This window comes from Dacryopinax primogenitus (genome assembly GCF_000292625.1).
Source record: "Dacryopinax primogenitus strain DJM-731 SS1 chromosome Unknown DACRYscaffold_11, whole genome shotgun sequence".
Classification (NCBI taxonomy): domain Eukaryota; kingdom Fungi; phylum Basidiomycota; class Dacrymycetes; order Dacrymycetales; family Dacrymycetaceae; genus Dacryopinax; species Dacryopinax primogenitus.
The window spans coordinates 62,770-90,354 of NW_024467208.1; the positions used below are offsets into that span (position 1 = coordinate 62,770).

Consider the following 27,585-nt stretch of genomic DNA (forward strand, 5'->3'; position numbering starts at 1 on the left):
GAGAAGACTTTGCAACTAAAAGCCTCTCCATTCTTCTTGCTGGGGGGGTGTTAGGGCAGCACAGGCTGACTAAGTCTGCTCACCTAAGAGTGCCAAGAGTCTAAGCAGGCAACAAGGAAGTGGAGTAGACCTGATGACTAAGACCTATCTGTCACTTTGCCAAATCAGCTTGAGGATGATTTGGTCAAGTCATTCTTCTGACACTTGAGCAGCCTTTGCAAGCAAACTCTTCTCTGGCATCCTGACAAGTGGGATCTATGGCTGGACAAAGTGTGCAACCAAGATAACAAGGACATGAAAGCTGGTGCTATGAAGGTTATGCTAATATTGAATGAACTGAGAACAGTGCACTAGGTCTTTTGAGTAGTGCTTTCTCAGTAATAGGCATTCCTTCTACCATTAGAGTCATGAGGAGCTAAACTTGAATCTGGTCTAGAAGTTGATGTGCCAAATTTGAATGGATGCATCACTGACAGCATGATGTGCTGCAGGAGGGAAAGGTTGACTGCTGTGGACAGCTCAGCCAACTAGTGCATATATGAGCAAGATTCTCATGGCACTTGTCTTTGGAGGGGCAACATACCAGAATGACAATCCAATCCTACCAGTAGTTTGAGCAGAGTGGACAATGTGGCATTGATAGGTGGCTCAATGAGCAAGACGTCGCCATCAGGAATGGGGAGGTAGGCAGTCACTGCCAGTCAATCCGGGTGTCTGAGAGGACAGAGTGGGAGCATCTCACAAAGCAGATGGATGCTCTCCGGCTACAGCTTTGTCAAGGATCTCCTGCACCTCAGGCAGGTACTCCTCGACCTCCTCAGCCTGCTCCCTCCCCTCCCCCTCCCTCCCCTCCCCCTCCCACACAGCCTGCTCCTCCACTTTCTCATCCTCGGCCCTCTCCTCCTCCTTCTCCTCCTCCTTGTCTTCTGGCTCCTCATGCCCATAGGAATAGGAAGGCCTTGACAGGTGCTGATAAGGTGGATCACTATCAATCTGCCAGGCATGTGGTGAACAAAAATGCCTTTAGCAGGGGAATGCTTCCCTCGAAGACACAGCCTGATGATGATGGAACTGTGTGAATGAGAAGCATGGCAATGCCAGAAGCAGGCAGATGACCAAGGCCAGAAGCACAAGCAAGAAGCAGGGAACAAAAGCAACCAAAAGTGAAAGCAACCAAAAAAGCCAACACTCAAGAATCTCCCCACCAGTAATGACCTTGACACATATACTTAAAACAATGTTTAGGTACAATCCAATTCTTGTGCACCACATCACTGCTCAAGGGTACCAGGCTGATGTCCCAAGTCCACATGCGCTGGTCAAGCATTGTAGTTGATAGTGCTTGGGGCAGATCCATTTTTGTCATGACAACTATGCAGGGGAGGTTGAGATCTCTTATCAGGTCTGTTATGCATCAGCATCAGCACAATTCCTTTCTCCCTTCTTGTGCTGAGAGGGTAGGGAGATGGCACTCACCAATAGCAGCACACACCCACACCATCCTCCTGCTGGTTGCATCAAACAACATGAATACCTTGTCAACATACGGCATCCAGCCTGGCCAATCATGCTCATCCCCCTCCCAATCTATGAGTGTGGAATCGATCTCCAGTATCTGGTAGTGCATCTCTGGGGCTGGGCCAGGGTCAGGGGCAGACATGCAGATTCTGGAGGTGAGATATTGGTCTGTGTGGGCTCTCCCACAGCAGGAACAAGAGCAAGGATAAGGGAAGATGACTCACACAAAAGTTTCCCATCTTGATCCTTGACCTCCCCTACTCTCCTAACCCCTGGCCAACCCTCCATGCCCCCCAGGACAAATGTTGTCTTCCTGCTCCCCTCCAGTCAGAAAACAGTGATGTGAAATGGGTGATCTGGCATGCCGGTGATCCAACCCAAAAGGTGTCTGAAATACCAGGGGTCCAAATAAGTCAGTCTGATGGGTGGTGTGCAAGAACTTGCTAGGGAAAGAGGGGAGAGAAGGGGAAAACTGGTAGAAATGCCAGAGTCAGCCTGTAGCTGAGCTATCAAAAGTCAGGATGCAATAATTGGAGCTCAGTGTCCATCTAGTGAAGTCACAATAAGTCAAGTCAAATCTGCTAAGTCAAGTCAAATCTGCCTATCCAGTAAGGGGATAATTGGATCCATATAAGTCAAACAGAAAAGGGGCAGAATAAGCTAGATACAGGAGTTTCTGGACACTACTTATACTAGCTACTCTAAACTAAATTCAATACTAATCTGGTCTCTAGATACCTCTCGAAGGCAGACATTGGCATGCCGAATATCTGTGTGGGTCGATCCCATTGCAGAGGAAACCCGCGGTCGTCATGCTGAATATCTGGGTGGTCTTGTCGCCTGGGGAAACCTCATAGTCATCATGCCAAATATCCGAAGAGTCGAGACTCATTGCTGGGGTGCATTGTCCTGTGTGGTGAGGGTCTGTAGTGCCATGCAACGGTCTCTAAGGGCCTGAAAATAGCTGTGGGAATATCGGCCTGACACACCCCACCAGAGGTGGGATTGTTCACCAGAATTAGGTGAGGGTGGCAGGGGGAAAGGGGAAGGGAGGTTGGAGAGTGAGGACAGCATCAGGGTGTCCCTTCCTGAGAGCTGGAGGGGAGTTAACATGTGCTAAGATGGGAAGGCAGGAGCAGGACACAAACAGTCTTGGAATTACTCCTCGCTCTTCCTTCTTCTATGGGTGAGATGCCCACTTCCCTTCCTAAGCCCAAGCTTGGCCTGCAATGCAAGCTCAACCTCTCCCTCCCCAATATAGATGTATCCACCCATGGTGCGCTCATCTTCTGCCAGATGGTTACAGGGTCACCTTTGAGCACATGCAGGAAATGGAGGTGCAAGGGCAAGGTGCATACAGGCTTTGGGCTGGGGGGGCCTGTCCACCCCTCCCCCTCCCTGGGGAGGAGGGGGAGTGTTACTAGGGTTTGAAGATGAGTATGCATGTATGTTCATCCCCATGAAGGACATGAGTTTCCCCCTCCCATGTCAGTCGAGTGCCTTCTGCCATTTGATGGTGTGGAAGTATCCATTGCCAGAGCAGGAATGTGGCTGTTATACCCTTCCTTGACCATCAGTGCACATTCTCACTTCCCCTCCCCTGCACTGTCGCCCCTCCACCTGCCGGTAAAGGAATACTGCTGCATACTGCTTATGCTCTGCAGCATCCTGCTTGTGCAGCTGTTTGGCCTGCTGAAGAGAAGAGGGATAGGCATGGGAGTGGACGTCCAACAGCCCAGAGGCAGCAGAATTGGTGCTCATGCATTATTGCTGTGCTTTGAGGAGCAGTGGGAGTGGTGTGGGAGAGAAGTGCTCCTCTTGCAGGCATCAGAGGGTTGAGGAGGAGGTTGGAGGGCATGGGAGACAGTGGCATATGGATGTTGGTGGGAGTGTTGACAGTGAAGCATAAGGATGGCCTGACATCTTTTGCTACTCTTGTTGTTGCTATCTTCTGCTGCCATTGTAGTTCTTAATGGATAAACTGATGAGAGGTGTTGGATGAGATTATTTGCTGCAAATGTTGAAAGTGCTGTCAGATAAACAACTGTTGGGGTCTAGTCCAGAATCATCCAGCAGAGAGCAGTGTATAATAGAGTTGAGCAAATCATCAAACAGAGAAGAGTAGAGTGAGTGTTGTCATTGTTGGTGTCAAAAGAGTGAACGAAAGGTGACCTCAAGGTTGCTGATGCCTGATCAGCAGCCAATTTATCTTCTTTCCCTTTTTCCCCCATCCCCTACTAGTGTATGCCATACTGTGATTACACCTGGTGGAAATGAGTAGAGGTGGAAAGGATACCCAGTCTGGTACTTTTTTCTGTAACACTTACCCCCTTTTGTGGAATGGACAGTGCCTGTGCTTGCTGTTGCATAAGGCACCTGATAGTACTGAGGTTGAGGAGGAACACAGTGACAGCACTGGTCAAAATAACACTTGGTCCCATACACATTCTGCACCATCCTCTTCTCCTCTTGTTTTCTTCTCCCTTCCCTTTCTTAGAAATTGCAGTAACCCTAAATTTATATATGTGGAGTGATTCTGCAAAATATTAAATTTACATTCAAATTCCTTTGGGTGAGTTTGGAATCTCTTTTATATTTCACAATGAAATCTTGGAGAAATCAGCTCACTGCTAGGCTGATCCCCAACTACCATATAATACACAATAGCATCAAGTATTGCATCATTGCATCATATACATAACAACAGACAACAAGTTACATGAGGGAGACTATAACCAGCACCAACCTCCCACTCCTATCATCATCAGATATTGGTTATATATCCATCTTGTAAGTATCACCAGCCTCCCCATGCCAACGGTGGCCTCTTTGTCATCACTTCTCCATTAGCTTTGGCTCATATATTTTGTACATTTGTACATCATCTCATTTGTCAGTTAGTTGCATGTGTGAAGGTGGTGGAATCATAGAAAATAGGGAAGGGGAGAACACATGAGTTGGAAGGTAGAAAGGAGTAGGAAGGTGGGAAGGGGAAGGGTAGAACAGCATATAATAATGGTTTAAGAGATTTGAAAAGAATTGACAGATGAAAATACACTAAAGTCACAGGATTTGTACATAATACACAACCTTTTTTTTTCAAACGGAAGCATTCCTTCACACACTTTTTTGTCCTTGAGCGCTTCTCGCCACGGATGCATGTCTTCACGTGTTGATTCCCACACATCACGTGAGTGTGAACAATCGATGCTTTTCTTCTCCTCGGAAGAAGTTCAGTCCCTCATCGAATAGGGCACTGACACCATGCGCTCACGTATTGCTGTCCACAATGCTCGTTCTTACTTCTCTCACTTCTTGTTTGTCTACCACCACCACTATCTCCTCCTCCTCCTCCTTTATTACCATCTGTAGCCAGAGTTGGTTACCCCTCCATCCCCCTCGCCCGCACATGTCACTCAATGTCATCCCAATGGACACCACCTCCCTCCTCATCCTCGCCACCCCATCCATCATCGTCCTCCTCTTCCTATACATAACCCTCCAGTACCTAACCATAAAGGAGGTTGTGTCCCTACATGAGCTCCCCGGACCTCCAGGAGGGTGGTATGGTCCCGTCGGCCACCTGCCCCAGCTACTCGAGTACGCCCATCCCCATCCCCGCTTTCCCCGCTCCAAGCTAACACCCGCACGTGCAGCCCGGACGTCTCCCCGGAAACGCACGAGCGCTACACGCGTCTCTACGGCCCCACCTTCCAGACCTTCGGCTTCGGTCCCTTAGACAGGAGACTCTTCTCCCTTTCCCCCCCTGTGGTCAAGTACATACTAGACCACCCTGAGAAGTATCAGAAAGGCTGGCAGGGGCGGGCGTATGTCGACCAGGCGATCGGGGAGGGCGGGCTGGCCATGGCCGAGGGGACAATACACAGGGTTATGGTGAGTCGTGCTTTCTGGCTGGGTGGAAGATCCTGACAAGACGATCTCGTGTTCAGAGAAGGTTACTCCAGCCCGTGTTCCGTAAGAAAAACCTCGATGCCCTCTCCCCTATCTCTTCCACCAAAGCGCTCGAGCTCTGCCACATGCTCCACGCCCATTCCCTCTCCCGCCCGAGCGCGGAGCTCGACATCCTCCCCCTCCTTACAAGGGCCACGTTTGACGTCATCGGCCTTGCCGGCTTTGGGCACGCGTTTGACTGCCTTTCCGATCCAGGGAGGGACCCGCTGTATCAGGCTTTCCAGGGGCTGTTTAGCTCCATTAGCGGGTTTACGCTGCGCATGTGGATGGGGATATATTTCCCCTGGCTGGACGAACGTTTCGTATGTCTACTGTTACCTATAACGCGCTGTAGCTGATACGGGTCGCGGACAGCCTGATCAACGTGTGAAGACGATACGCGAAAGTAGGGCGCTGATCGATAGCACCGTCAAGCACTGGATCAGAGACCGGCAGGCGGAGATCGGCGGCGAGAAAGTGAGCTCGCGTGCAGCAGGCGCGCCGAAGGACCTGCTAACACTCATGAGTCCGTCCTCGCCCCTCTGTTCGCTATAAAGCCTAACACTCCCACAGTCCAAGAGATCATCTCCGCCGCTCCTAAAGCGCCTATGGTGGACGAACTCGTCATCGCCCAAGTCAACACCTTCCTCATGGCCGGGTCCGAGACGACAGCGCTCACGATCGCCTGGGCACTGTACTACCTCTCCCAGAACGCGGCGGTCCAGTTCTCCCTGCGCGAGGAATGCATGTCCGTTAACCCCGATATGCCTGGGGCGTTCGTCGATGGCGTCGATAGGCTCCCACTGCTGGAAAAGGTCGTACGGGAAACACTGCGCCTCACTCCTGCGGTGCACAGTACGTTCCGCCAAGCGATGGAAGATGATATCATCCCCCTCCCCCCTACTCCCAGCAAAGGGGGGGAAACTGCCGGGCGCAGACAAGGCCCGATAGGGATAAGCATCCGGAAGGGGCAGTATGTGCGTATCCCCCTCGAGGGGCTGAACACGCTCCAGGAAGTGTGGGGCGAAGATGCACATGAATGGAACCCCGCTAGATGGGACGCGCTCATGTTTCCCCCATCTGGGGAGAAGCTGCGGGAAGATGGGAAAGGGAGGACGGGGTGGAAGACTTGGGCTGGGTTGATGAGCTTTTCTGCGGGGCCGAAGGCTTGTATCGGCATGCGTTTCGCGTTGATCGAGTGGGTTTTCCTCTTTTCGCAGTCTAAGAGAGTGGGCTAAAGAGATGACAGGATCAAGATATTCTTGTTCCATCTGGTGCGGGAGTTTGAAGTCTCGTGTCCGAAACCGATCGTCAAGCGGAATGCGTGAGTTTTCTTTTGTAATTGTTGCCGGAGCACAGGGGCTAAGGGTAGGACAGGATGGTCGTGCGACCTATTGTGTGGATGGGGAGAACGATAAGGGACAGCAGCTTCCGCTGCTTATTCGTCCTGTACGGGATTGAGTTGTTTGTAAGCTGTTGCGCGCGTGTTGTGCTCTTGTGGAACTTCTTTTCTCTTGGATTTGTAGTTTGTACAGTAGAAACTCTGGAGTTGTGCAAATGCACCGCTTACCCCCATGGTGAATGGTAGCATATCCGTTGCTCAGGTGTTGAAATGGCTCAGCATATGGTCCCCATGTCAACTTGGACGAAAGAGCCGATGTCTCTCAGGCACAGGGTCTCCCCTCCGATAGCGGAGATCAGATCAAGGGGGTAGCGCTGTAACGTTAACGTCCATTGTACTTTTGTGGTGACTGGCCGCACAACGGCACCAGCATAGTACCGCACACGAAAGGGTCACGTTATCCAGCTCATTGTACATCCTTTTTTCAGTCCATGTCATCCCTTTCTCCTCCTTATCAACCTTGTCAACATTTACACGCAACATGTCCAGCCACTCTCGAACAGCTAGCTACACACGCCCAACCTCCTCCCCACCAACCCCAACGACATACACCTTCATCCACCCCCCTGTGCCCCGTTCTCCACCAGCCCCGCGCACCTCCGCACCGCTCCCAAAAGCCAAGGCACCGTTCTCCAAACATCCGGCGTTCGACAACCCCGATGCAGACCTCATCCTCCGCACGGGGGATAAAGTCCTCTTCCGAGTCTTTAGGGTCATCCTCATCGAGTCCTCAGACATCTTTCGTGACTTATTCGCCATCCCTCACCCTCCCACCCCACCTATCACCCCCTCTTCTTCTTCCTCGGCACACCCGATGATCCCGGTGCTCGACATCCCCGAACCCGCACGCTTGCTAAACGACTTCCTCCTATGTATCTACCCACTCCCACACCCGAGGTACACGACTCTTGAAGAGCTCATGCCGATGTTCGACTTAGCGCGGAAGTACACTTCCCAGAGGGTGGTCGACGTCCTCCGCGGGCAGCTAGTCAACCCCGACCTGATGCGCAAGACCGTTCCTCTCCGGGTGTACGCACTCGCGTGCAAGGAGGACCTGGAGCAGGAGAAGCGGATCGCCGCTGCTGCGTGCCTCGATATCGATATCGACAAGGCTGCGCTGTATATGGAGGCGCTCTGGCCTGAAGAGCTGAAGGACTGGAGCGCGCTAGACCTGACTAGGCTCATAAGGCTGAGGGATACGAGGTTTGAGCTCGCGGCGGAGCTCGTTAGGGGGTTGGAGGGAAAGGGAGTGTGCTGCGTTGGCTCGTGCAGACATGATTTTCAGGCGGACTACTTTCCCGAGTTTCAGGAAGCGGCACTCATGGAGCTTAGGAAGTGTCCGACGAGCAAAGTCGTGTTTACGGTGTGCCTATTCTCCCTATTTTGCGTAGAGTGCTGATGATAGAGTAGCATACGTTTGTCACCGCGTGTTTGAACAAAACTGCTGCGTCTTGTATTGGATGTACGAAGGAATACCTGGCGACGTCTGGGATGATTCTGGCGCATCTTAAGCGGAGGCTGGACATGCTACCTGATAACGTTCTCGAGATCAGCCGGAATGCTGATTGCTGATATATGACTGGAATTAATTAAACTGGATGGGATAGTGTATTGCACATGTATACACGTACGTATCTGTAACGGTAATTTATTTACTGTATGATCAATATTGATATGTTATTCACGTGACTGTCACTGGGAGGATTCGCACGGGAGCAATTACGATTTCCGTCGGATTTGACTCAAGTGATTTGTTCAAGCCAATTTTCGTTTACGCGTCTTGCTCCCAACGACGACCATCCTCTCTCCCACGTCCTCCGTCGCCGAATTCAGTGGTCAACAAATAGAGCGTTGTCGTTACTCTGCTGTCCGATTGTCCGATTGGCCTTACAGTGCTGCCCCCTGTCCCCGTCCGGTTGTGCATCTAAGTCTGCCCAGGTCCCGAGTGCATCCAACGTTCGATAACATCGAGAATCCATCGCCAACCTTCGTCGCTTCGGAATTTGGTCCCCAGATCAGCAGGTGTCCTATCCTGTTTAGATATATCGCAATACCAGCAATCGCGTGAACAACAGACGACCCCCTTGCCGACAAACATGTCTGCCCCTGAGCTCCAGACAGAAGAAGACAGCATCAATGCGGTGCTCGGTGCTGCGTCATCCCCAAGCCCGAGCGAGATGGATGTTGAGAATGCAGCAGCACATGGTGTAGGAGTGCACGTGGAGGTGGAGGACGATATTGGCGTGGAAGGTGCTTCAGATGCGGACGCTGATGGAGAGCCTGACGTGGATGCGGATGGAGAGGCCGACTTGGACGTGCAGGCAATCACCGTGGAACAACAAGATCCATCCAACGAAACTGGCCCAAATGGCTCAACAGAAAACGGAACGAACGGTGTTTACCTCCCCTCGGCAGCGGACTACTCGCCTTCTGGGCCCTCGGCACCTGTTCCTCTCCCCGACGTCCCACCAAGCCCTGTTAAGCAAGAGTTCTCCACCCCACCCGTGCTGCGCCCTGAGATTCCAGCCTCGATCACCGTTGCGATTCGTGCTGCCTCTGGTCGGCAGTCTGTTACACCTGGGGTGGAAGATGGGCCGATGGATAGGATCGAGCAGCTGAGGCAGAGGGTGAAGGATGATCCTTTTGATGCTGAGGCGCATTTGGCGCTGGTGTCTGCTGCAGAGGCAGCGGGAGACGTTGATCAGATCAAGCAGGCTTATGAAGGGTTACTGGGACCGTATGCTGGAGCAGTGAGTGCCTGTATGCTCCGTCGCTCGATATATGCTAACCCCAGAGCAGGCAACACACCAAATTTCCTACCTCTCCCACTTCCTCAACAACGCGGCGGACTTCCCATATGCAGAGTCTCTGTTCGCCCGCTTCCTGCGCGCTTCGCCTTCAGTCGAGCTCTGGAAGTTCTATCTCACGTACATCCGCCGTGTCAACCCGGGTGATGCAGGCAGGGAGACGGTCAAAAAGGCGTATGAGTTTGCTTTGGGATATATTGGATTCGATAAGGATTCGGGAGAGATATGGAGAGATTATCTACAGTTTTTAAAGGAGCAGCCGGTGCGTGTGAAGCCTCGTTCCAACCCCCAGCATGTCTGAAACAGTCTGCAGACATTGTCGACATGGGAAGAGCAGCAGAAGACAGACGTACTTCGGCGTACTTACCAGCGTTGTGTAGTCATCCCGCTGGAAAACATCGAGGCCCTGTGGCGTGAGTTTAACTCATTCGAGAACGCACAAAATAAGCAGACTGCGAAACGGTTCCTGGAGCAGTATTCCCCTGCCTACATCACTGCCCGGTCTTCGATGAAAACCCTTCGCCAGCTGCTAGACCCGATTACTCGTCCCCTGGCGAATGGCCTGCCTCTCCGTCCGACGTGGACAGAGCAGGACAAGAAGTACGCCATGGACTGGAAAGCATACCTCATGTGGGAAGAGTCCAATCCGCTAGACCTGGACGACACCGCTGCCCTCGCCACGCGCGTACAGGCCGCGTACCGAAAAGCCGTTGGATGGGCACGATTCTACCCTGAAGTGTGGTACATGGCATACAACTACCTTGTCTCGAACAGCAAGATTGAGGAAGGTGCAGTGCTTCTTCGCTCTGGCTGCGAAGGCAATCCGACCAGCTTCTTACTGCACTTTGCTACTGCTGAGCTGGAAGAAGGCAGAAAGAACTACCCTGCTGCGCACGCGACTTTCAACAACCTTATTACGAACCTCACCTCGCAAGTGAAACAGCTTCAAACGAGCATTGAGGCGGAAGCGGAACTCGCCAAGGGCGCAGAAATTGACACTTCAACCTTGGCAAACTCGGACTCGCTGTCGGAGGATTTTAGGAAGGCGAACGAGGAACGAGAGGAGCGGGGTCAGAGGGTGTGGGCGCGCAGGGGACGGGAATTCGAGGACTTGAAGGCAGGATTGCAGGTCGCGTGGATTATGCTCATGCGGTTTGCACGGAGAGCGGAGGGGCTAAAAGCTGCGCGGACGGTGTTCGGACGTGCGAGGAAGAGCGAATGGGCAGGTTGGCAGGTGTTTGAGGCTTCTGGTGCGTCCTTTCGTATTTCCGCTGAGGCTTCGTCTGATTGTATCGCAGCGTTGATGGAATATCACTGCACGAAAGCATCTGACGTGGCGGGCAAGATTTTCGAGCTCGGCCTGAAAAGCTTCGCAGATAACGTTGATTTTGTGTTACGTTACCTCGGATTCCTTATATCCATCAATGACGATGCCAGTACGTGTACTGCCCTTTCTGCTTCTGTCATCGACTCACTCTTTCCACAGATGCTCGAGCTCTGTTTGAGAGATTTATACCGACCTTTCCTGCAGATAAAGCCCGGCCACTCTGGGAACGCTGGGCACGCTACGAGTATAACTTTGGCGACTTGGCCGCGACTCAAAAGCTGGAGAAGCGCATAGCCGAAGCATTCCCTAACGACCCACCAACTAAGCGCTTCGCACAGAAATACGAGTACTTAAACATGAACACAATCCGAGACTTTGACATGGGCTTCGGGTATCGCCCGCCCGCTCCAGTACAAGTCCCTCCCCTCCCTCCAGCTCCAACCCTCCCACCTCCCCAACCAGCAAAACGTCCCGTCTCGCCATCCCCTCCACCGGCAGCAAGGCGCGAGCCACCGAAACGGCCTCGAGAACCCTCCCCAGACCGCCGTGGGCCGATCAAGAAATCCAGACAGGCGTCGCCTCCCCCTCGCGACCGGATTCCAGATCGTGGCTGGCAAGAACGGGATAATAGGGGGTATCAGAGTCCGCGGCCCCGCAGCCCCCCTTTGCCGTCATACGAAGACCGCGTCCCTGCCGCACCAGCAGCGCCCAGTGGGGCCGTCCCCGCGCTCATAGCGGCTCTGCTGGCCAAACTCCCGTCTGCGAACGTCTTCGACGGCCCTGTATTCAGGACAGACGACCTCATGCAGGTATTCCGTAATTCTGTCATCCCTGGGGGACAGATGCTTCCCGCTCCTTCTGGGCCGCCGCGCGCTCGCTCTCCACAGCCAGCACGAGGCGGCCGCCCACCGCCCGACTATGGCCCTTATCGAGGACCGAATTCCGGTCCTGGAAGGAGGTACTAACCTCTCTGTGCTTGAAAACCTCTGGTGGACTCCGGAGATCAATGAGTCTTGCTTACCGTTCTGATACAGTAGTATACGATACCCTCCTGTTCGATAGTATCAATATCATACTTATTGTTCGGGTTACGCTCCCATTGCACGTCCCCTTCTGCGCCCCTTCAGCGCGTTGAAGGACGAAGAGTCACCGCGTCCCCTCGGCGGAATTGTGCTCTCTCCCTCACTCATGGCTTCAATCTTCTGGACTAGCATCTATTCTCATTTACCTTGGTGTAGTAGCATACCAGCCCCCGTCCCGTCCTCCCCAACCCCTCACTTCCTCCCCTTCTTCCCCCCTCCCCCTCCCCCTCCCCCACCTTTCCCCTTCCCCTTCCCCTCCTCAGGCAGGTCAATCCCCCCACTCTCCACCTGCTCCCTCAACCAAGCCCTACACTCCTCCTTCGTCCCCTCAGGAAACTCGAGCTGCCAAGCGACGACACTATTCAGGATGGGCCCAATAGCAGGTCCGGGGCGGATGTTGAGCGTGCTGGAGATCTCTTTTCCCTGTGTGGGTTCGGAAGTGTTAGCTCTTTCGGGGAAGGAAGGGAGGGGGGACGAACGTCAAGTCTCGGTTTCTCCTCTATAGCAGCTGGCAAGCCCAGCTCTTCCAGACGGGCAAGAAACAGCTCATAAGCTCTCAGCACCTCTTCTGCCCCATCTACATCGGTCTCGTCAGTCTAGCTCTTCCCAGTCCAGCCCAGATGTAAACAAGTGCTGACCTTTGAGCCGCTTGTCACGCAGGTCCCAGTAGGGGATCAGATCCTGCACGAGGGAGAAAGAGAGGGAGTCTTCCCAGTTCAAACCTCGGACTGGGTCGTGCACAGCTGGGTTACGCAGTACGAGTCCTGCAGTCCCAGTACCGGGTCAGGTCAGTTCAGCCTGTTCTCGTTTTGAGGTTGGAATATGGGGACGCACCGATAGACCGCCGTTCCGGAGGAGGGAAACGGGATAAGACAGGCTGGGAGAGCAGTTCCGACGCAGCGAACAGAGCTGACATAGCAGTAACATCGTGGTTCGACAACTTGAGTCCCTCTCTGGTGATCGCCTCCACTGCCGGGGAGGGTCGTTTTTCCGTGTAGGTAACACGGGCGTAAGGCGTAAGCTCGGAGGCTAGGAAAAGTCGTTTCCTGATTTGGGAATCTTGGACGCGCTGGAACGTGCGTAAGCGGGGAGGGAAGAGAAGCTGGGAGAGGACGGAGGATGCTATGAGCCCGGTTTGGGAGGGGAGGGGAGGAGAGGAGAGGGACTGGGAGAAGGGGGCGGGAAGGAGGTAGATCGCTTCGTAGAGCGTTAGAGCGTGGATATGCTCAATGGCAAGGAGGGGGTTCGGGCCTGCGTAAGGTGTTAGCACATCTACGCAAGAGGAGGAGGAGGGGGGGACCTTTGAGCATCTTCTCTAACTCGATGCCTACGCGTTCGCGTGACACCTTCTGCATGAGCGCGTCCTTCACTTCCTTGAGCGCGGCTGCTTCCCGCAACGCAGGGTCGAGGACGAAGTTGAACCGTGCGGAAAACCGAATAGCGCGCGGGACCCGGAGGGGGTCATCTAGGAACGTCTGGCGCGGAGGGAGCGGGGTACGACAGATTCCGTTCTTCAGGTCGGCTAGGCCCTGCATGTTGTTAACGGGGGAATGAGGGTAGAGGATGAGAGGGTACGGCGCACCTTGCCGGTGAAATCCTCGACTTTGCGAGTGTGGACGTTGTAGAACAATGCGTTGATTGTCAGGTCTCTCCGGAGCGCGTCTTCTAAAGGCGTGCCAAACCGTTGCTTTCCCCCAAGTGAGCATAAGCGCAGCTACTTAAGAGAGCGGGAGGCGTACAGAAGGTACCCTGCTATCCTCCGCATAATCCTCCGCTCTGAGGTTAACAAAGTCCATCTCCAACCCCAGTATATCAAACTTTGTTGTCTCGAGATGCTTGCTCTTCTCGGGATTAGCCTCGATCCTGCTCGTCTTCCCACAGGGTACCCCATGCTCTCGGCACCATTCCTGCAGTCCCAAGGCGAAGGGTAGTCCCGTGAGGAAGGAAAGCGCAACATCGATATCGTCCGACGCTAGGGAGAGGAGCTTGTCCCTTACCCAACCGCCGGCGATGCGGCATTCTACGGGTGTGGAGAGGGAACGGGAGTATGAGTCGAGGATTGTGAATATTTGGGATTCGAGTGGTGTGAGAGTGATGGACATTGACATCGTGCGAGTAGGAGTTGGGGTGTGAATATGTCGAAGGAGAGTGGGAATGCGTCTGTGGGTATGGTTGAGAGAGAGGAGACGGAAGAGGGACATTAACTGTCCTATAGAGTGTAATGAGTCAATGTTACTTTTGATGAATGTTAGACCCTGACTCGAAATGGTCGGAGATAGGGCTCGGAGATAAGGAGTATTTACCGGTCAGTGCGGGGAATCACATTCACACATGCGTCTCTCATCATTCACACTTCACTGCTCATCTCCTCTCTTTCTCACCACCATCATGTCCCTCCTCACTCCCAAATCCCGTGCTCAACTCTCATCATTATTCAAAGTATACACACGACACAGACCAGCTATCCAACGTCTACTCATCACCTGCTTCGTCGCCTACACACTCCGCACAAGCTACACAACATTCCGCTACCCAGCACGGCCAAAGCAGAAAAAAGATGGAAAAGAGCGTGTGCAGATCGACGCTCTCTTCTATTCACGTCTGTCCCGGCTGCTGAAGATCCTCATTCCTTCTTGGAATAGCAAGGAAGCGCTCTTACTCGCCATGCACTCCTCATTCCTCCTCCTACGTACCGTCATCTCCTTGTACGTAGCAACCCTCGACGGGCGCATAGTCTCCTCCCTCGTCCGTGCCCAACCAAAACAGTTCCTTCTAAACATTGCAAAATGGATGGCAGTCGCCGTTCCTGCAACGTACACAAATAGCATGCTTTCCTACGTGCAGAGCAAGCTTGCGATCGCGTACAGGACGAGGTTGACGCGGGAGGTGATGGACCTCTACCTGGGGAAGGAGGGCGAGTCTTCACAAGCATTTTACCAGCTTGGTGAGTCCCCCTTTTTACCTTGTACCTCTCTAACAACGGCTAACTGCCACCCAGCAAACCTAGACGACAGGACCTCCGACGCAGACCAACTCATCACACTGGATATCCAGCAGTTCTCCACCGCCCTCGCAGCGATATACGGAAACACCGCCAAACCGGTACTCGATGTCATATTATACAACTACCAGTTGTCGAGGAACGTCGGCGCGGAGGGGCTGGTCCTTCTCACCGTGCTAGTGCAGTCCAGCGCTGCTCTGCGTACGCCTCCCCTCTCTCCTCACCTGGCCTCAGTTCCTGCTAATGCTAGGCAGTCCGAGCCCTCACACCCTCCTTTGGCGCCCTAGCAGCACAAGAATCCCAGCTCTCCGGCACCCTTCGCACAACCCACTCCCGCATCCTAGCTTGGGCCGAAGAGATCGCCTTCCTCTCCGGGGAAACTCTCGAGAAACTCAAACTCGACCGCGCGTATTTCTCCCTCCTTACGCACGCCGCCCACTCCCTGCAGGTCAGGGCCGCGCACGCAATGCTCGAGGAGGGCGTGGTAAAGTGGCTCTGGGGAGCGGTGGGCATGTGCATATGTGCGATTCCGGTGTTCTTTAACCTTGGTGCGGGCGGGCGGGGAATGGGAGAGAGGACAGAGGGGTTTGTCACTAACCGCAGACTGCTGTTAAGTGCGAGTGACGCATTCGGCCGGGTGCTGTACTCCTATAAAGGTGCGTTTCCTCCCTCCCTCTGTTCCAAGCTGAGCTCACCCCTCGCAGAACTATCCGAACTAGCAGGCTACACAGCCCGCGTCTCCCAACTCCTCGACACGCTCCACTCCGTCCGCTCAGGCCACTTTGAAAAACGTCTCTCAGCAACAGCGGACACCTCCCTTTTCGAACAGCGCGGCACGGTAGAAGAATCAGACGAGATCGAGTTCCGTGACGTGCCTATCGTTAGCCCCGCCGGGGAAGTCCTAGTCCGGAAGCTGACATTTCACGTCAAGCCTGGTGTACGTCCTCCTTTCCCTCCATCCTGCGCCCATTTCCGCACGCTAATCCCGCCTGCTTCTCACAGCAACATCTACTCATAGTAGGCCCCAACGGATGCGGCAAGTCCTCTACGTTCCGTATCCTAGGCGGGCTCTGGCCGGCCTATGCCGGCTTGGTCAGGAAACCGCCGCCGGGAGAGTTTACGTATATCCCCCAGAGACCGTATTTGTCTTTGGGAACATTGAGGGATCAGGTGATATATCCCCATGGGAAGGAGGAGATGGACGCCAGTGCGTGATCTCCCTTTCCCTGATCCGAGCGCTGCTGATGATCGGGCGATCCCGTCCCCTGTAGAGGGGGTAACGGACGACGACCTCCTCTCTATCCTAGCACACGTCGACCTCGAGCCTATCGTCGCCCGTGAAGGAGGCTGGGACGCAGCGCGGGACTGGTCCACCTCCCTCTCAGGAGGTGACAAGCAACGCATCGCCATGGCCCGGCTGTTTTATCACAAGCCCAAGTATGCGATACTTGACGAGTGTACGAGCAGCGTCACGCTCGAAGTGGAGAAACTCATGTTTGATCATGTTGCTGGTGAGCCGCTCTTGATCTGGGCGTCGCTGTGCTTTGGCGTGCTGACGGCGCCGCAGAATTGGGCATCACGTTGCTGACGGTATCACATCGTCCAAGTCTGTGGAAGTATCATAAGATGATACTGCAGTTTGACGGGCAGGGGAACTACATCTTGTGAGTCTGCTGTTTCCTCCACTTGCACGTCTACCTATTCTACCCGTACTTCCGCTCTCTGGCACTTTCATTTTCACCCACTCCACTTCCACCTCTATGGACCGTATGCTGACTTGCGCAGTACGGAGCTCGACGCTGAAAAGCGGCTTGCCCTGCAAGAAGAGAAACAAACGCTCGAGGCGAAGCTCGAGGAAGTGTACGTCCTCCCCCCTCCCCCCTACTCCCATCAATTCACCCCTTTATAGACCGAAGATGCGCGCAAGGCTCGAGGAGCTCAAAGCGGTCGCGAGGGATCGGGTTGGGTATAATCCCCAGCAGCCACTGGAGCTGGGGCTGTAGACTGTAGACTGTGCGCCTGCGCTGTGCTTCCTATGCTATACACCGGCTACACTTGTATCTATATATCTCTTGCTGTTGATTATATCCCTTCCTTCGCTGTCTTGTGCTCCTTTGTATTACCTGCCGGGAGTCCGCCTGGTATCTCTCCCCTGCTCACTCGCATGTCCGTTCGCCCACTCGCCCCTCCCTTCCCGCTCGACCCCCGTACACCCGACCCCTAATCATCATACTCAAAGGCGAACCTCGCTTGCTGGATCTCACACGCCTCGCCCAACCTCCGATTCACCTTCAACACACATTCATACATCCCATCCCCATGCACACTCGCCCATTCCTGCTCACTCAACGTCATCGGCGAGCGGATCGTGATCTGCACTGTCCCCTGTGCGCCTGGCGTATAAACTCTGTACTCGTACAAGAGCGGATCTTCAGATGGAAGGGACTCGGCGTTGCATGCCTGGAAGACGGCGGTGATGTGCGATAGGTAGACGGCGAGCCGGGAGGGCCGGACGAGGATCGTTATCCGCTCCAGGGTGGTGTTTGTGTTCGCGGACCGGTGTGGTACCTGTAGGGAGATGTTATCCTCTAGCACTTGGCGGGGACGGGCGCACGTACGCGTAGATACCGACTGTCTTTGGGCACGTCTTGGCAGAAGAACGGGAGCCTCCCTCTTGGCCCACAGATAGCCACGTTAGGGGAAGAGACGAGCCAGTTGATCTGCTGCCCTTGGGCTGTCCTTCTTCCCCCCTGTACAGGCTCATCATACTGCAACCCAACGCTAGCATTGTTGATCGTCTTGACGATCACGCCGCTCTCCATCACACCCGGACCGAGGCACCAGTCGATAAACCCCGGTTCTTTCCTCCACCACCAGTGCGCCTCCCGCTGCGCTGTCCTGTCCGACGACTCGTCTTCTGCTGGGGGGACGAAGGCGATGCACTCGATGTACGTCCCGTCTGAGAGGATGAAGAGTGCGTTCTCTGTCAGGCCGTCTGAGTGCGTGCCCCCTCTGACGAGGTTGAACCCGTAGGAGAAGAACTCTGCGATGGCCTCCGAGAGCGAGGGGACGAGGAGGATGATGTGGTCCAGTGTAGGCATGTTGTCGTGTGCCAAGAGCTTGGGGTTTGAAGATGTTGGAAGTGCGCTGTGCGTGAGGGGGAGATGTGCTGGCAGTGAAGCAACTGGAAACGCGGGATTGGAGAGGTGTTGTGACTCCTCGACGTGGTTCGTTTGATAGTTTGTGTAATAGGATACCAAATACTGGTGTAGAAATACAACAATAGATGCCCAGAGAAGTGGTAGTAGACAGCAAAGCAGTTAATTTGTTTGGTGAATGAAATACAGTAAATTGGAATAGTAAAGCAGATTCAGTCCCGGTCTAAGAGGAGGGGTAGCTTATCTCCAGCCTGTCGCAGGCCAGGAGAAGAAGAGGGGACACATGCTGTCTATGCTGACAGTCACGCGCCTCTCTCTCCTCTACCTCGAGGTCACCGCTGTCTTTCATCCAACTGTCCAAACTCGCAATACTTATCTTTAGAACTAGCGCCGACGACTTCTGATGCTTCTAAGAGGGGTACATGGGGGTAGAGAAAGAAACTTTGCCCCTATGCCATCGTCTATTCAAGCTTTGTTTATTCAATTCACACTGCCCAGACACGTTCAAAGGGATGCCTCCTTATTCCCATCTTCGCAATGGCTTGTCCGAGGGCGTGACTTGGCTGCATATGGATATCCAAGATCTCTAATTCTCTACGTAATCACCTTGACAGAGAAAGAAAGTCAAAGTTTAGCCTCGTGTTCCCTTGTCTGATCTAGGTGGAGAGAAGAACGTCCAACCACTCGCCAGCAATTCCTTCTCCGTCGGTCGGGACCCGTCTCCGCCCGACCTTGTGGCCATTTCAGATGACCTCGCTTACCCTTGGATGACGACGAATACACTCTAGAGCTACGCCTTCCCCACATGATTCGATGTCTGCCTGCTTGCTGTCGGCGCCATCAACATCCTCAGAAGAAACATCTCGGCTTGATGCCCGCGGCACGCTGGACCTTCTCTCTCGAGCTTCTTTCCGAGCCCGTGGAGATGCGCTCGAGACCGACATTTCATGAGCTAGGGATCTTCTCCTCCTTCCCTCTTCCTCTTTACACTCCTACTTAAGCCACCTGCACAGCGTGCCATGCTCTCGGCCGATACCTTCGCCCTCGCTCCTTCCCCCCACCACCCAGCCTCCATCCCTCCTCCCCATCATGGACGCTACGACGAAGGTCAATCCACCACCCCGGCCATTCGCATACGTGAACATGTCGGAGATCCATGTGCCTTACGTGCACTACTCTGACGATCCGCGCGATCCCGATCTGCAGATGCCCGAAGACCTCCTCGTCTTCGTATATCGATTGGCATGCAGGACCGCCAAGACCTGTCGACGGCAGTACGAGGCACTATCGAGGAAAGAAAAGTCCCCGCTAGCCTCCCCTCCCCCCACTCCTATCTCCCCACGATCTTCCATGTCCTCCTATTTCCCTGATACACCACCACCGCCAGTCGAAGACGCACGTTTCCTCCTCTTCTCGCCCTCTCCTCTTAACACTCTCCTAATCCCATCACACGACACTCCGGCGCCACAAACAAGATACGCCATCTCCCGCGCAGTTCATGAGCCAAATCGGGGATGGTTGTCCTCAGTACTAAGAGGGACCATGATTGGGCGCGTTGAGAATCGGGCTGGGTCAACGAAAGGCAGAGTGCTGTATGGAGGACGGGAGTTGCCCCTGAAGAAATGTGTTCTTCATGAAGATGCGCAGTGCGTACCCGTTCGCTGTGGTTATCCGTTCTGGGCTGACCGATGTCCAGTTCACTACAGTTTCATGCGCCAGAGCTACATCCTGCAAAGTTCACCTGGCGACGGGATCCTGCATCATCGCACTTCAAAGTTAGCATGGTCTATCCAACAGCCTTGTTGAAGTTAACCACATGCTTTAGTGTGTGATCCAACGCTCTGCGCAGCAACTGCCGTGTCTAGGCGCAACACTCTCTCCACCAGCACAGGGAGCCGATCAGCCGACACTCACGGTCTCGTCCCACTTCACAGACTGCATGGACCTTATCCTACTGACGATGCTCGTAGTGGAGAATTGCGCACACTAGTTGCCTAGCACCCGCACTGGCCAAGCTGGCCATTGGTGAGTTTTCACTTCCTTATCGGGAGACTGGCGTGATTGACAGATAAGTAGACATCTAAGGCGCTTAGCCTTCTTTCCCTCGGCCGTATCATATCGCCTCGCCCTTCGCCCTTCGCCCTTCGTCCTTCGCGGGCTCATGCGTTCTTCCTGAACCCAAGGCAAATACGTGCAAAATCGGTCACAGAGACTCCTATATCTGCCAGTGCCTACCATCATGCACACATCTGCAAGTTTTCATCCGAATCTACGGGTCTGTGGCTGGCAGGGGTAGGGGGGTGCTGGCACGCCCGGTATACGAGCGAACCTTTATGTGTATGAGCTTATAACGCTGTGGAAGCAAAGTAATGATATCCCCATGGTTTGCGTGGCGAGTTTCTTCCGAGTTAAGCCCTCTTGTCTGGAGTGTGATCGCGTTGCGGGGCCGCACGAGGGCGCTTGAACAAGCATCCCACGTCCGCGGCCTTCCCTCTTGTACAGGGCGGTACGTATGCTTCGCGAAGTCCCACAAGAAGTTGAAACGCAGCAGAAGAAGGTGTCGGACCTGCTTGCAGCGGGTGCTAAGCAGACTGCCAGCTTCGCCCCAGGATCGAATTCTCGCAGGATCGAGAGTGTTGCGCTGCCAACAAGTGTCAGAACGGGCTAGAGGGAGTGTGATATGCTGCGCGAATGCTGGTGACCGAGGAGCCGGGACAGACCGGACTCGGACTTGGACTTGGGTTATTAGATTGGAATTGTGGCATCGTCCCGACCGGAGAAAAGGTGTTGCCGATCGGGGCGGCGGCGGAACTGCTCGGCGTCAACTCTCCCCTCCGAGATCAGAACGGTACTGTATGAATTCCTCAGATGGGAATGAGGTCATGTTCATCGGCAGTCAGGGAAAGGCCTCTGCTGTACTCACTTTTGAACGAAATCGTGACGGTCCTACACCTTCGCATGGACATCTGCGTCAAATAGATTCTCGTACCCTCGAGTGAACTCGCGACGCAGCTGGCTCCATTTGATTTCGGGCTTAATGTTGCTGTGGCCATGTTTTCATCTATGCTGAAGTTTCCCTATGAGCGTTCCCGATCCCGCCTTACGTCCTGTCTGGAAAATATTACAAGTCAATTAGAAGTACAAGCTTGGCTGAAAGTAAATCCATCCTATCGAGATACGATGCCCCTCCTCCCTCCGAGACACTCCGCCCTGCCGCTCTGCTCTAGCTCTTCTCTAGCACAAAATCGCCCTGCATGCACACGCTCCCATCGGGCTCGATGAACGGCGAGTCCTCGTATTCCAAGCTCGCCGCGCCCGGGAAGTCAGACAGCTTAACACAGTAGTGGTACTCGTAGTCGTCTCTCAGATCCCGGTGCTGCAGTTTGAGCGTGACGGTCTTCCGTTCCGGGCTGTCGCTGGCCGAGGTGGGTGGGGGGAAGGTGCCAGGAGTCAGACGGTCGGTAGGGGGGAGAGGGTCGGTGTTGCCGATCTGGATCTGGGCTGTCAGGGGAGCGTTGTTTGACCCTGTACCGCGGACGAGGGCGATGGCGCAGTACCAGTTACCCTGAGATACAGGCTGCGACCCGTCCGCCATGCCGAAGACAAGCTGCCATGCGCGTCCTGTCGCGCAGTCAGTGGGCGGTTCTCCTAGGGACGTATATGCGCACCTCTGGCAATCCACCGCATGACGATCTTCTTGTGCATCCTCATCCGCCTCAACCAGTCCCTGCACTTGAACCTGATCTTAAAGTGTCCCGCCTGCCCATCAGGCACATGCTCAACATGTACGAAATCCACCGCTCTCGCACGTCCTTCTTCCCCGGGGCGGGAGATGATGCTCTCCGCCAGTCCTTGGGGTGCGAACCCCTCGCTCGCACGGAGGTATTGGAAGAGCGCGTTATCGTCCCCCAGTACGCAGGCGGCGATTGCTTCCCTCTGCGTCTCTCCTTTGAGCGGGAAGGCGGTGAGGAGGTCTAGTGCTGACCAGCCGTCGGGGGGAGGAGAGGAGGCGAGTTGGCCACCTGGAAGAGCACGCGCTAGGGGTGAGAGGGTGAGAACGGCCCAGTAGAGCGGAGGGTGGGACTCGATAAGCTCTTGAGAGAGGGAAGGGAAGGAGATGCCGTGCGAGGCACAGGCGACGTAGGAGCTATGCAAGACGTCCAGAGATGAAGGGTCGGACAGGTTGTGGATCACGTCTTTCAACTACATGATTCCTCGATGAACTCACAAAATACACGAGTGGAATGAGGAACACTCACGAGATCCCTCACAGTCCGTCTGATCTCATCCTCCTCTCGCCTCCGCCTCCAATACTCGGGAGTCAAAGGACTCCACTTAGCCGATGCAGGTCCATCCCTACTCGGTGGGCTAGGCAGAGAATAGTGGCTAGATCCAGCCTGTGCACTTTGGGAGTTCGGAGGCCAGGGGGGAATAGGGCGCTTTTGGTCGCCTGTTGGGCGAGAGGACGATGTACTGAGACTGTCGTACGAGGGGGGAGTGTCTAGCGAGCTGCCGTCGGGTGTGAGAGGCTCCTTTGTGATGACCATCCTGTGTTGTTAGGTAGAGATGTGAGCAGTGCAAGGGAGAGAATTGGATTCAGCAGCGCAAGTCTTGTAGGATGTACTGTGGAAATTAAATAATGAGATGGACGGCGCAGACGAGGGATGTCAACCGTGTGGTCAACTGCTGCGCCGGTGCTTCGCAGTTTCCCCTCACACCAGGGTCTGCTCTTTTCAATTTACCTTTTTCCCTTCGGGTTTGCGGCGCGCTTGATGCAAGATACGGCGTTTTACAGATAAACTCTTACTGTCATTATTGGGAAGGTCGAATTCCAAATCGAATAATAAATACAGCGCAAGTAGTCCATTGCATATATATTTCGTGACCACCCTCAATGAACTTGCTCATCTTCCCCACACTCTCCCTGAGTCCTACACGGGTATAACACTGCAACGTCTACGAGTAGCAACACTTCCTCGGAGTGGGAGACGCGACTGAAGGGGATCATGTGGAGATCGAGCCAACCCAGGAAGAGCGTGAACGGGTCACATCGCGGCCGACTTGAATCTGAATATCAGGAGATTGAAGGAAGGAAATGGACAGGTGCTCAATTATCAATGAATTAGTCTGAGATGGCTCGATGTACATCGGGCCGAATCACCGGATCTTGTACCTGGCGTTTGCCAAACCGGTGAGTGCCTGAATACGCACGGGCGCTTGCAGCATAGACATGGGCGACTGAAGTACATACAAGGGAAGAATTGTCATCTCGGTCACTGGATGTTCAAGTTCGCAGCCGATGCCGTGCTATAAGCAGTCTCAGCTGATTGTTCCGCAGGTATCCGGGGTATGCTATCCAATACATATCAGATAATTGTTCATTCGCTGAGTATCATGAGAACTGTCGGCTATAAGGCTGATAATGCCGATAGTGCCAATTCAGTGGAAGATCCCGATCCGATGACTCCGGTGAACCCTGATTTCCCTGATACTCGGGATTGGAGGAATTTGGTTCTTGACTGCGGAGGAACATGGGATCTAGGAGCGGGGCGGTGCGGCCAACCCAATGTTCGCAGCATGGAACTACGGCGCAATCAGTGTCCTCCTTGTCAAAAACAATACGCTCGACATTCCCCCCCTTTCACTGTTCCCCCCGGGTGAAAGACAATTTCATAATTGCTTACGATGAAGAACACGCAGTTCGTACCCGACACTCCACCTGATGCTCCACCAGAGTATGGCACTATCAACCCCGGCCCTTCCCAAGCTGCTGCTGCATCCACCCAAGCAGCCGGAAGTAACTCCAAGGCGCCTTTGAACGCGAGGCTCGATACCCTTGCCGGGCTTTACACACCCCAGCCTGCCTTAGAGACCGCTCCTCTTCCTGGAGAGCCGGCAGAACAGGGATGGGTAAGCTGGGCAGACTACGTCACTTGGGGCGGGATGATGCAGGCTTTCAAGAAGAAACAGAAGCAAGACGAGACGAGGGCGACTATGCGTAGTCTTGTAAGATTTCTTATGTTGTGCGAGTGCGCTCTGAGTGCTGATCCACTGGGTGTAGATACATGACACGCTGAAGAACCTCTCCGACCCCGGGGCTCTAGAGGTCCTGCATTCCTGTCAAGCCGCCTGTCGTGCCCATGCCCTCCCTTTCGAACAGCTCATTCAGGAAGACGTCGAGGGTCACACCCCTCTCTACTGGTCGATCCTCGCTGTCTGCCATCTTCCCTCCGCACAAGGAACTCCGCGACCCTCATACGACAACGGAGTCGGGAACGACATCCTCGAGCTCCTCCTCTCCGTCCCCTTAGAAGACAGGACCATCGCAGACGCGCGCTCTGCTCTCATGCTCAACAACGCCAACTCGCTCTTCCAGGCGCTCCGTACATACCCAACATTCGAGAAGACGAGCTATGCGGAGACCGTGATCGGCCTGCGCGGACCGACGACCCCCACACTGCCTAGTGGAAGCACCCCGGGCCGGGTGAGCATCGTCCAGGTTGAGGAGATCTCCGATACCGGCGTTGGCACTTTCCGCGTAGGCTGGGAAATACCGATGTGGTGCAAGCGCGTCAAGGTCGCGCGTAAAGTGACTGTACAGTGGATTGCCCGCGGCAGGGGATGGCAGTGTTCTGCTTCTATCAAAGAAGGCCATTGGGTGATCGGTATCAAGCTGCTCAAGAATAGCGCAAGCACGCCAATCACTGGCGTGCTCCGGCTTGGACCGTTAGATGCGAAGGAGAAAGTGGAGCTCAAGTACCAGAGAAGGAAGATGGAGACCAAGGACCACACGTACGACATCAGGCTTGATAGCGTACTTGGCGGAGCGACCTTGGAGTACGAGTACGTATACGGTTTATCTGCGGTGACAGGGTTCTGACATTGGATACAGGGACTCGCCCTACTTGACCCCCGAAGGAACGCTCTACGTCCAAGGAGAGTTCGTATTGGAGAAGAAAGATACCCGAGATTTCTGATACCACTCCGTCAGATCAGTGGAAGGATTTTGTACACTATACAGAATCTCTGGACTCTCTTCGTTTTGACCGTATATTGCATCTTCTTTGTTCCTTGTCCTCTCTGTGTGTGCTGATATGTAGTTATGTCAAACATACATGCCTGGTGTGATACCGAACCTCTCGTGAGTTTCAATACGCCAAGCAATTTCTCCTCTATTTCGTTCGTTCTCCCAGGAGACGATTTCGTTTTCCTCTTCCTGAGACGGCCAATGATGATCAAGCCACAGGAAGCTGAAACTCTGCAGTACCAACAATGACTAGCGTCACGCTCCTGTATTCTCATGCTATGAGTGATATTAATCTTAGCTTACTAGATGAGAGTGAAACACTTTCAATACGCCTCCTCCCCTAGCTCCCTGCTTGTTTGATAGCGAGCATAACTAATGTACTCTACACCTCCCAATGAGGCGTCAGGAGTAAGTCCGCTGGGGGGGAGTTGACTGCAGTGGCTCGAGCCTAGGTAGTAGTAGTTCCGACGTCCAGTAGTGGCCTACTCAAAGATAGACTCAGAAAGGAGGGAGGTCCGAAGGTCGGTTCGAGGGTTCGATGTGAGTTCCTAAACCCCAGGCAAGAGCGTGGCCAATGCCTGCCTAAGGCGCAAGCAATCCGACGAGAGTCCCAACTGGAGGAGTTGCCTAAAGGACTTGAAAGCTGATAGCGAGGGTTGCCAGGTTGGTTTGAGGATTCAAATCAACAGTTGGAATGAGAAGATCAGAGGGTAAAGTAAAGATTGACTGCAGAGTAGAGGTGTAGTATTAGGTGTAAGGTCAGTGCTGAGAGCGAGCCGAAGGAGCGTCCCTATCCGAAGTACTCGAATCGTCCTCAGACTTTCGGACTAACTACCTAAATCTATTCCTGATCTATATTACCTAAGGCTGTGTATAGGTCCACTCTTCCTTCCAATAGGAGTTAATTCCTCCGATGACCCCAATTCGGAGGCAAAGTCGCCAGAATGGCCCTCAGGGCCCAAAATCCCTCAATGACCCCTCCGGCCAGTGCTATCTCATGGTCCCAGACACAAATTAGCAAGTGGATTGACCCACAATCTGCCTGCTAGGGAGCAGGTTTTTGACCTCAAACCCTGTTCCAGTATCATACCACCAGTTAGACCCTGAGATACCAGCTGTTCCAGCCAGTACTGCATTTTGATGTGCTGATTCTTCACAGTGCTATTGTTTCCTCATGTGTTGTGGTGCAGCCCTAGTCACATCTAATGTGATTTCATTGCACACTGCTTCATTGTACACCACTGGGCTCACAAGAGGTAGGGTCAACCAGGCCCTCAAAGGCTGGAATGTCACACTTCCATCCCTTAGGTCATGGGTCAGCAAGAGGGCCTGAACTCCTATTATTCAGTACAGGTGCTTCAAGTGCTGAAAGTCATGCTGGGAGAGCAGAGGGTACTGAGTGTATGGATTCCTAATACTACAAAATATAATATGTACCAGAAAAGAGTGTTCCACTTCTCTAGAGCAAGAAGCATAATTGTAAGTAATGTATATATGACTACCTAATTGAGATCTATGGCCTTGTCTGAGTCCACAAACTCTAACACAGTCTTGTTTGAGTCCAAGGGCATGCTCTCCTTTTTTGCTGGTGCACATGGTGCTACCAGTGCATATGGCAAACTCTCCATGTTGTCATGTAACCAGCAACAGAACTGTGGCATCTCTGCATCAGTCATGGACATCTGGTCAACACCCTACATGACTGCCATTATCTGGGCTAGTGTCAGGGCACCAGCTCATTGCTTGGTCAAGAGACATGACTAAGCCTTTATGACATGGAAGTAGCTGGTATACCTTGGCATGTGCTGGAACCTGCTGGAAGGATTGGATGGTCAGGTGACCTGCTGTGCATGGCTGTGCATGACCTCATATGACCTCATCCTTGGTCATATGACCTGATCACCTGACTAGGCTGAGTAAGCAAGATGTTCTAGCAGGTTCCACCACAGAGGTATAAATATAAGGCCTACTCTGCCTGGGACTGTCTCTTCAGACTTGGTCTCTTAGGATCATCCACAGGTACCTATACTGTAGATAGGTCTTAGTCATCAGGTCTACTCCACTTCCTTGTTGCCTGCTTAGACTCTTGGCACTCTTAGGTGAGCAGACTTAGTCAGCCTGTGTTGCCCTAACACTCAGTCCCTTCCTTGTATGCAAACCAACTGCATTCAACACTGAAGAAACAATAAGCCAGCAGAAGCTTCACAACAAGCAGAGAGACATACCTAAAAGTGTTATGACTCCACTCAACACCATACAGCTACAAAGGGCAGTGAATAACCCAAGTCACTCTGCCTGAGACAAGACTGAAC

The 27,585-nt window shown here is 53.6% G+C and overlaps 9 protein-coding genes across 9 annotated transcripts; 5 read left to right on the plus strand and 4 right to left on the minus strand.

Annotated features, from left to right (window-relative positions):
- Nucleotides 1-738: 738 nt before the first annotated feature.
- Nucleotides 739-1,660, minus strand: DACRYDRAFT_108233 (uncharacterized protein; the record flags this gene model as incomplete). The annotated part of the gene is made up of 3 exons (XM_040768613.1): nt 739-993; nt 1,289-1,404; nt 1,477-1,660. 3 exons carry the CDS (start codon nt 1,658-1,660, stop codon nt 739-741), a joined length of 555 nt encoding a protein of 184 aa, XP_040627776.1.
- Nucleotides 1,661-4,948: 3,288 nt separating this feature from the next.
- DACRYDRAFT_16306 (cytochrome P450) lies at nt 4,949-8,443 on the plus strand (the record flags this gene model as incomplete). The annotated part of the gene is made up of 9 exons (XM_040771185.1): nt 4,949-5,118; nt 5,175-5,412; nt 5,469-5,792; nt 5,845-5,946; nt 6,027-6,667; nt 6,690-6,793; nt 6,996-7,053; nt 7,361-8,234; nt 8,342-8,443. 9 exons carry the CDS (start codon nt 4,949-4,951, stop codon nt 8,441-8,443), a joined length of 2,613 nt encoding a protein of 870 aa, XP_040627777.1.
- Nucleotides 8,444-8,664: 221 nt separating this feature from the next.
- On the plus strand, nt 8,665-12,097 carry DACRYDRAFT_67638 (Suf-domain-containing protein). Its single transcript, XM_040775852.1, has 5 exons — nt 8,665-9,621; nt 9,671-9,940; nt 9,992-10,928; nt 10,977-11,114; nt 11,165-12,097. Exons 1-5 carry the CDS (start codon nt 8,968-8,970, stop codon nt 11,968-11,970), a joined length of 2,805 nt encoding a protein of 934 aa, XP_040627778.1. The 5' UTR covers nt 8,665-8,967; the 3' UTR covers nt 11,971-12,097.
- A 182-nt stretch (nt 12,098-12,279) lies between these two features.
- On the minus strand, nt 12,280-14,189 carry DACRYDRAFT_108237 (uncharacterized protein; the record flags this gene model as incomplete). Its single annotated transcript, XM_040768614.1, has 7 exons — nt 12,280-12,510; nt 12,567-12,664; nt 12,726-12,851; nt 12,922-13,338; nt 13,388-13,616; nt 13,670-13,774; nt 13,827-14,189. 7 exons carry the CDS (start codon nt 14,187-14,189, stop codon nt 12,280-12,282), a joined length of 1,569 nt encoding a protein of 522 aa, XP_040627779.1.
- Nucleotides 14,190-14,222: 33 nt separating this feature from the next.
- On the plus strand, nt 14,223-17,136 carry DACRYDRAFT_95201 (uncharacterized protein; the record flags this gene model as incomplete). Its single annotated transcript, XM_040777281.1, has 10 exons — nt 14,223-14,253; nt 14,528-15,031; nt 15,086-15,289; nt 15,343-15,744; nt 15,793-16,025; nt 16,091-16,295; nt 16,360-16,599; nt 16,656-16,752; nt 16,874-16,948; nt 16,998-17,136. 10 exons carry the CDS (start codon nt 14,223-14,225, stop codon nt 17,089-17,091), a joined length of 2,085 nt encoding a protein of 694 aa, XP_040627780.1. The 3' UTR covers nt 17,092-17,136.
- A 47-nt stretch (nt 17,137-17,183) lies between these two features.
- DACRYDRAFT_100502 (uncharacterized protein) lies at nt 17,184-18,217 on the minus strand. The gene is made up of 2 exons (XM_040767460.1): nt 17,707-18,217; nt 17,184-17,656 (listed from the first exon to the last, which is right to left on the minus strand). The coding sequence occupies exons 1-2, from the start codon at nt 18,187-18,189 to the stop codon at nt 17,309-17,311; spliced, it is 831 nt and encodes a 276-aa protein (XP_040627781.1). The 5' UTR covers nt 18,190-18,217; the 3' UTR covers nt 17,184-17,308.
- A 1,083-nt stretch (nt 18,218-19,300) lies between these two features.
- On the plus strand, nt 19,301-20,617 carry DACRYDRAFT_22744 (uncharacterized protein). The gene is made up of 4 exons (XM_040772936.1): nt 19,301-19,892; nt 19,943-20,021; nt 20,072-20,271; nt 20,323-20,617. The coding sequence occupies exons 1-3, from the start codon at nt 19,336-19,338 to the stop codon at nt 20,234-20,236; spliced, it is 801 nt and encodes a 266-aa protein (XP_040627782.1). The 5' UTR covers nt 19,301-19,335; the 3' UTR covers nt 20,237-20,271; nt 20,323-20,617.
- Nucleotides 20,618-21,469: 852 nt separating this feature from the next.
- Nucleotides 21,470-22,793, minus strand: DACRYDRAFT_100503 (uncharacterized protein; the record flags this gene model as incomplete). The annotated part of the gene is made up of 3 exons (XM_040767461.1): nt 21,470-21,867; nt 21,915-22,449; nt 22,506-22,793. 3 exons carry the CDS (start codon nt 22,791-22,793, stop codon nt 21,470-21,472), a joined length of 1,221 nt encoding a protein of 406 aa, XP_040627783.1.
- Nucleotides 22,794-23,931: 1,138 nt separating this feature from the next.
- Nucleotides 23,932-25,223, plus strand: DACRYDRAFT_108242 (uncharacterized protein; the record flags this gene model as incomplete). Its single annotated transcript, XM_040768615.1, has 3 exons — nt 23,932-24,252; nt 24,308-25,089; nt 25,139-25,223. 3 exons carry the CDS (start codon nt 23,932-23,934, stop codon nt 25,221-25,223), a joined length of 1,188 nt encoding a protein of 395 aa, XP_040627784.1.
- Nucleotides 25,224-27,585: the final 2,362 nt, after the last annotated feature.

What these genes read in the sequence shown, in the direction of transcription:
- DACRYDRAFT_67638 (XM_040775852.1), top strand. Translation starts at nt 8,968, where the DNA reads ATGTCTGCCCCTGAGCTCCAGACAGAAGAAGACAGCATCAATGCGGTG. An exon ending in GCAGGTGTTTGAGGCTTCTG is followed by an intron (nt 10,929 to 10,976) that starts GTGCGTCCTTTC and finishes ATTGTATCGCAG; the next exon opens with CGTTGATGGAATATCACTGC. An exon ending in ATCCATCAATGACGATGCCA is followed by an intron (nt 11,115 to 11,164) that starts GTACGTGTACTG and finishes CTCTTTCCACAG; the next exon opens with ATGCTCGAGCTCTGTTTGAG.
- DACRYDRAFT_100502 (XM_040767460.1), bottom strand. Translation starts at nt 18,189, where the DNA reads ATGCCTACACTGGACCACATCATCCTCCTCGTCCCCTCGCTCTCGGAG. An exon ending in AAGACAGTCGGTATCTACGC is followed by an intron (nt 17,657 to 17,706) that starts GTACGTGCGCCC and finishes ATCTCCCTACAG; the next exon opens with GTACCACACCGGTCCGCGAA.
- DACRYDRAFT_22744 (XM_040772936.1), top strand. Translation starts at nt 19,336, where the DNA reads ATGGACGCTACGACGAAGGTCAATCCACCACCCCGGCCATTCGCATAC. An exon ending in GTTCTTCATGAAGATGCGCA is followed by an intron (nt 19,893 to 19,942) that starts GTGCGTACCCGT and finishes ACCGATGTCCAG; the next exon opens with TTCACTACAGTTTCATGCGC. An exon ending in CTGCATCATCGCACTTCAAA is followed by an intron (nt 20,022 to 20,071) that starts GTTAGCATGGTC and finishes CACATGCTTTAG; the next exon opens with TGTGTGATCCAACGCTCTGC.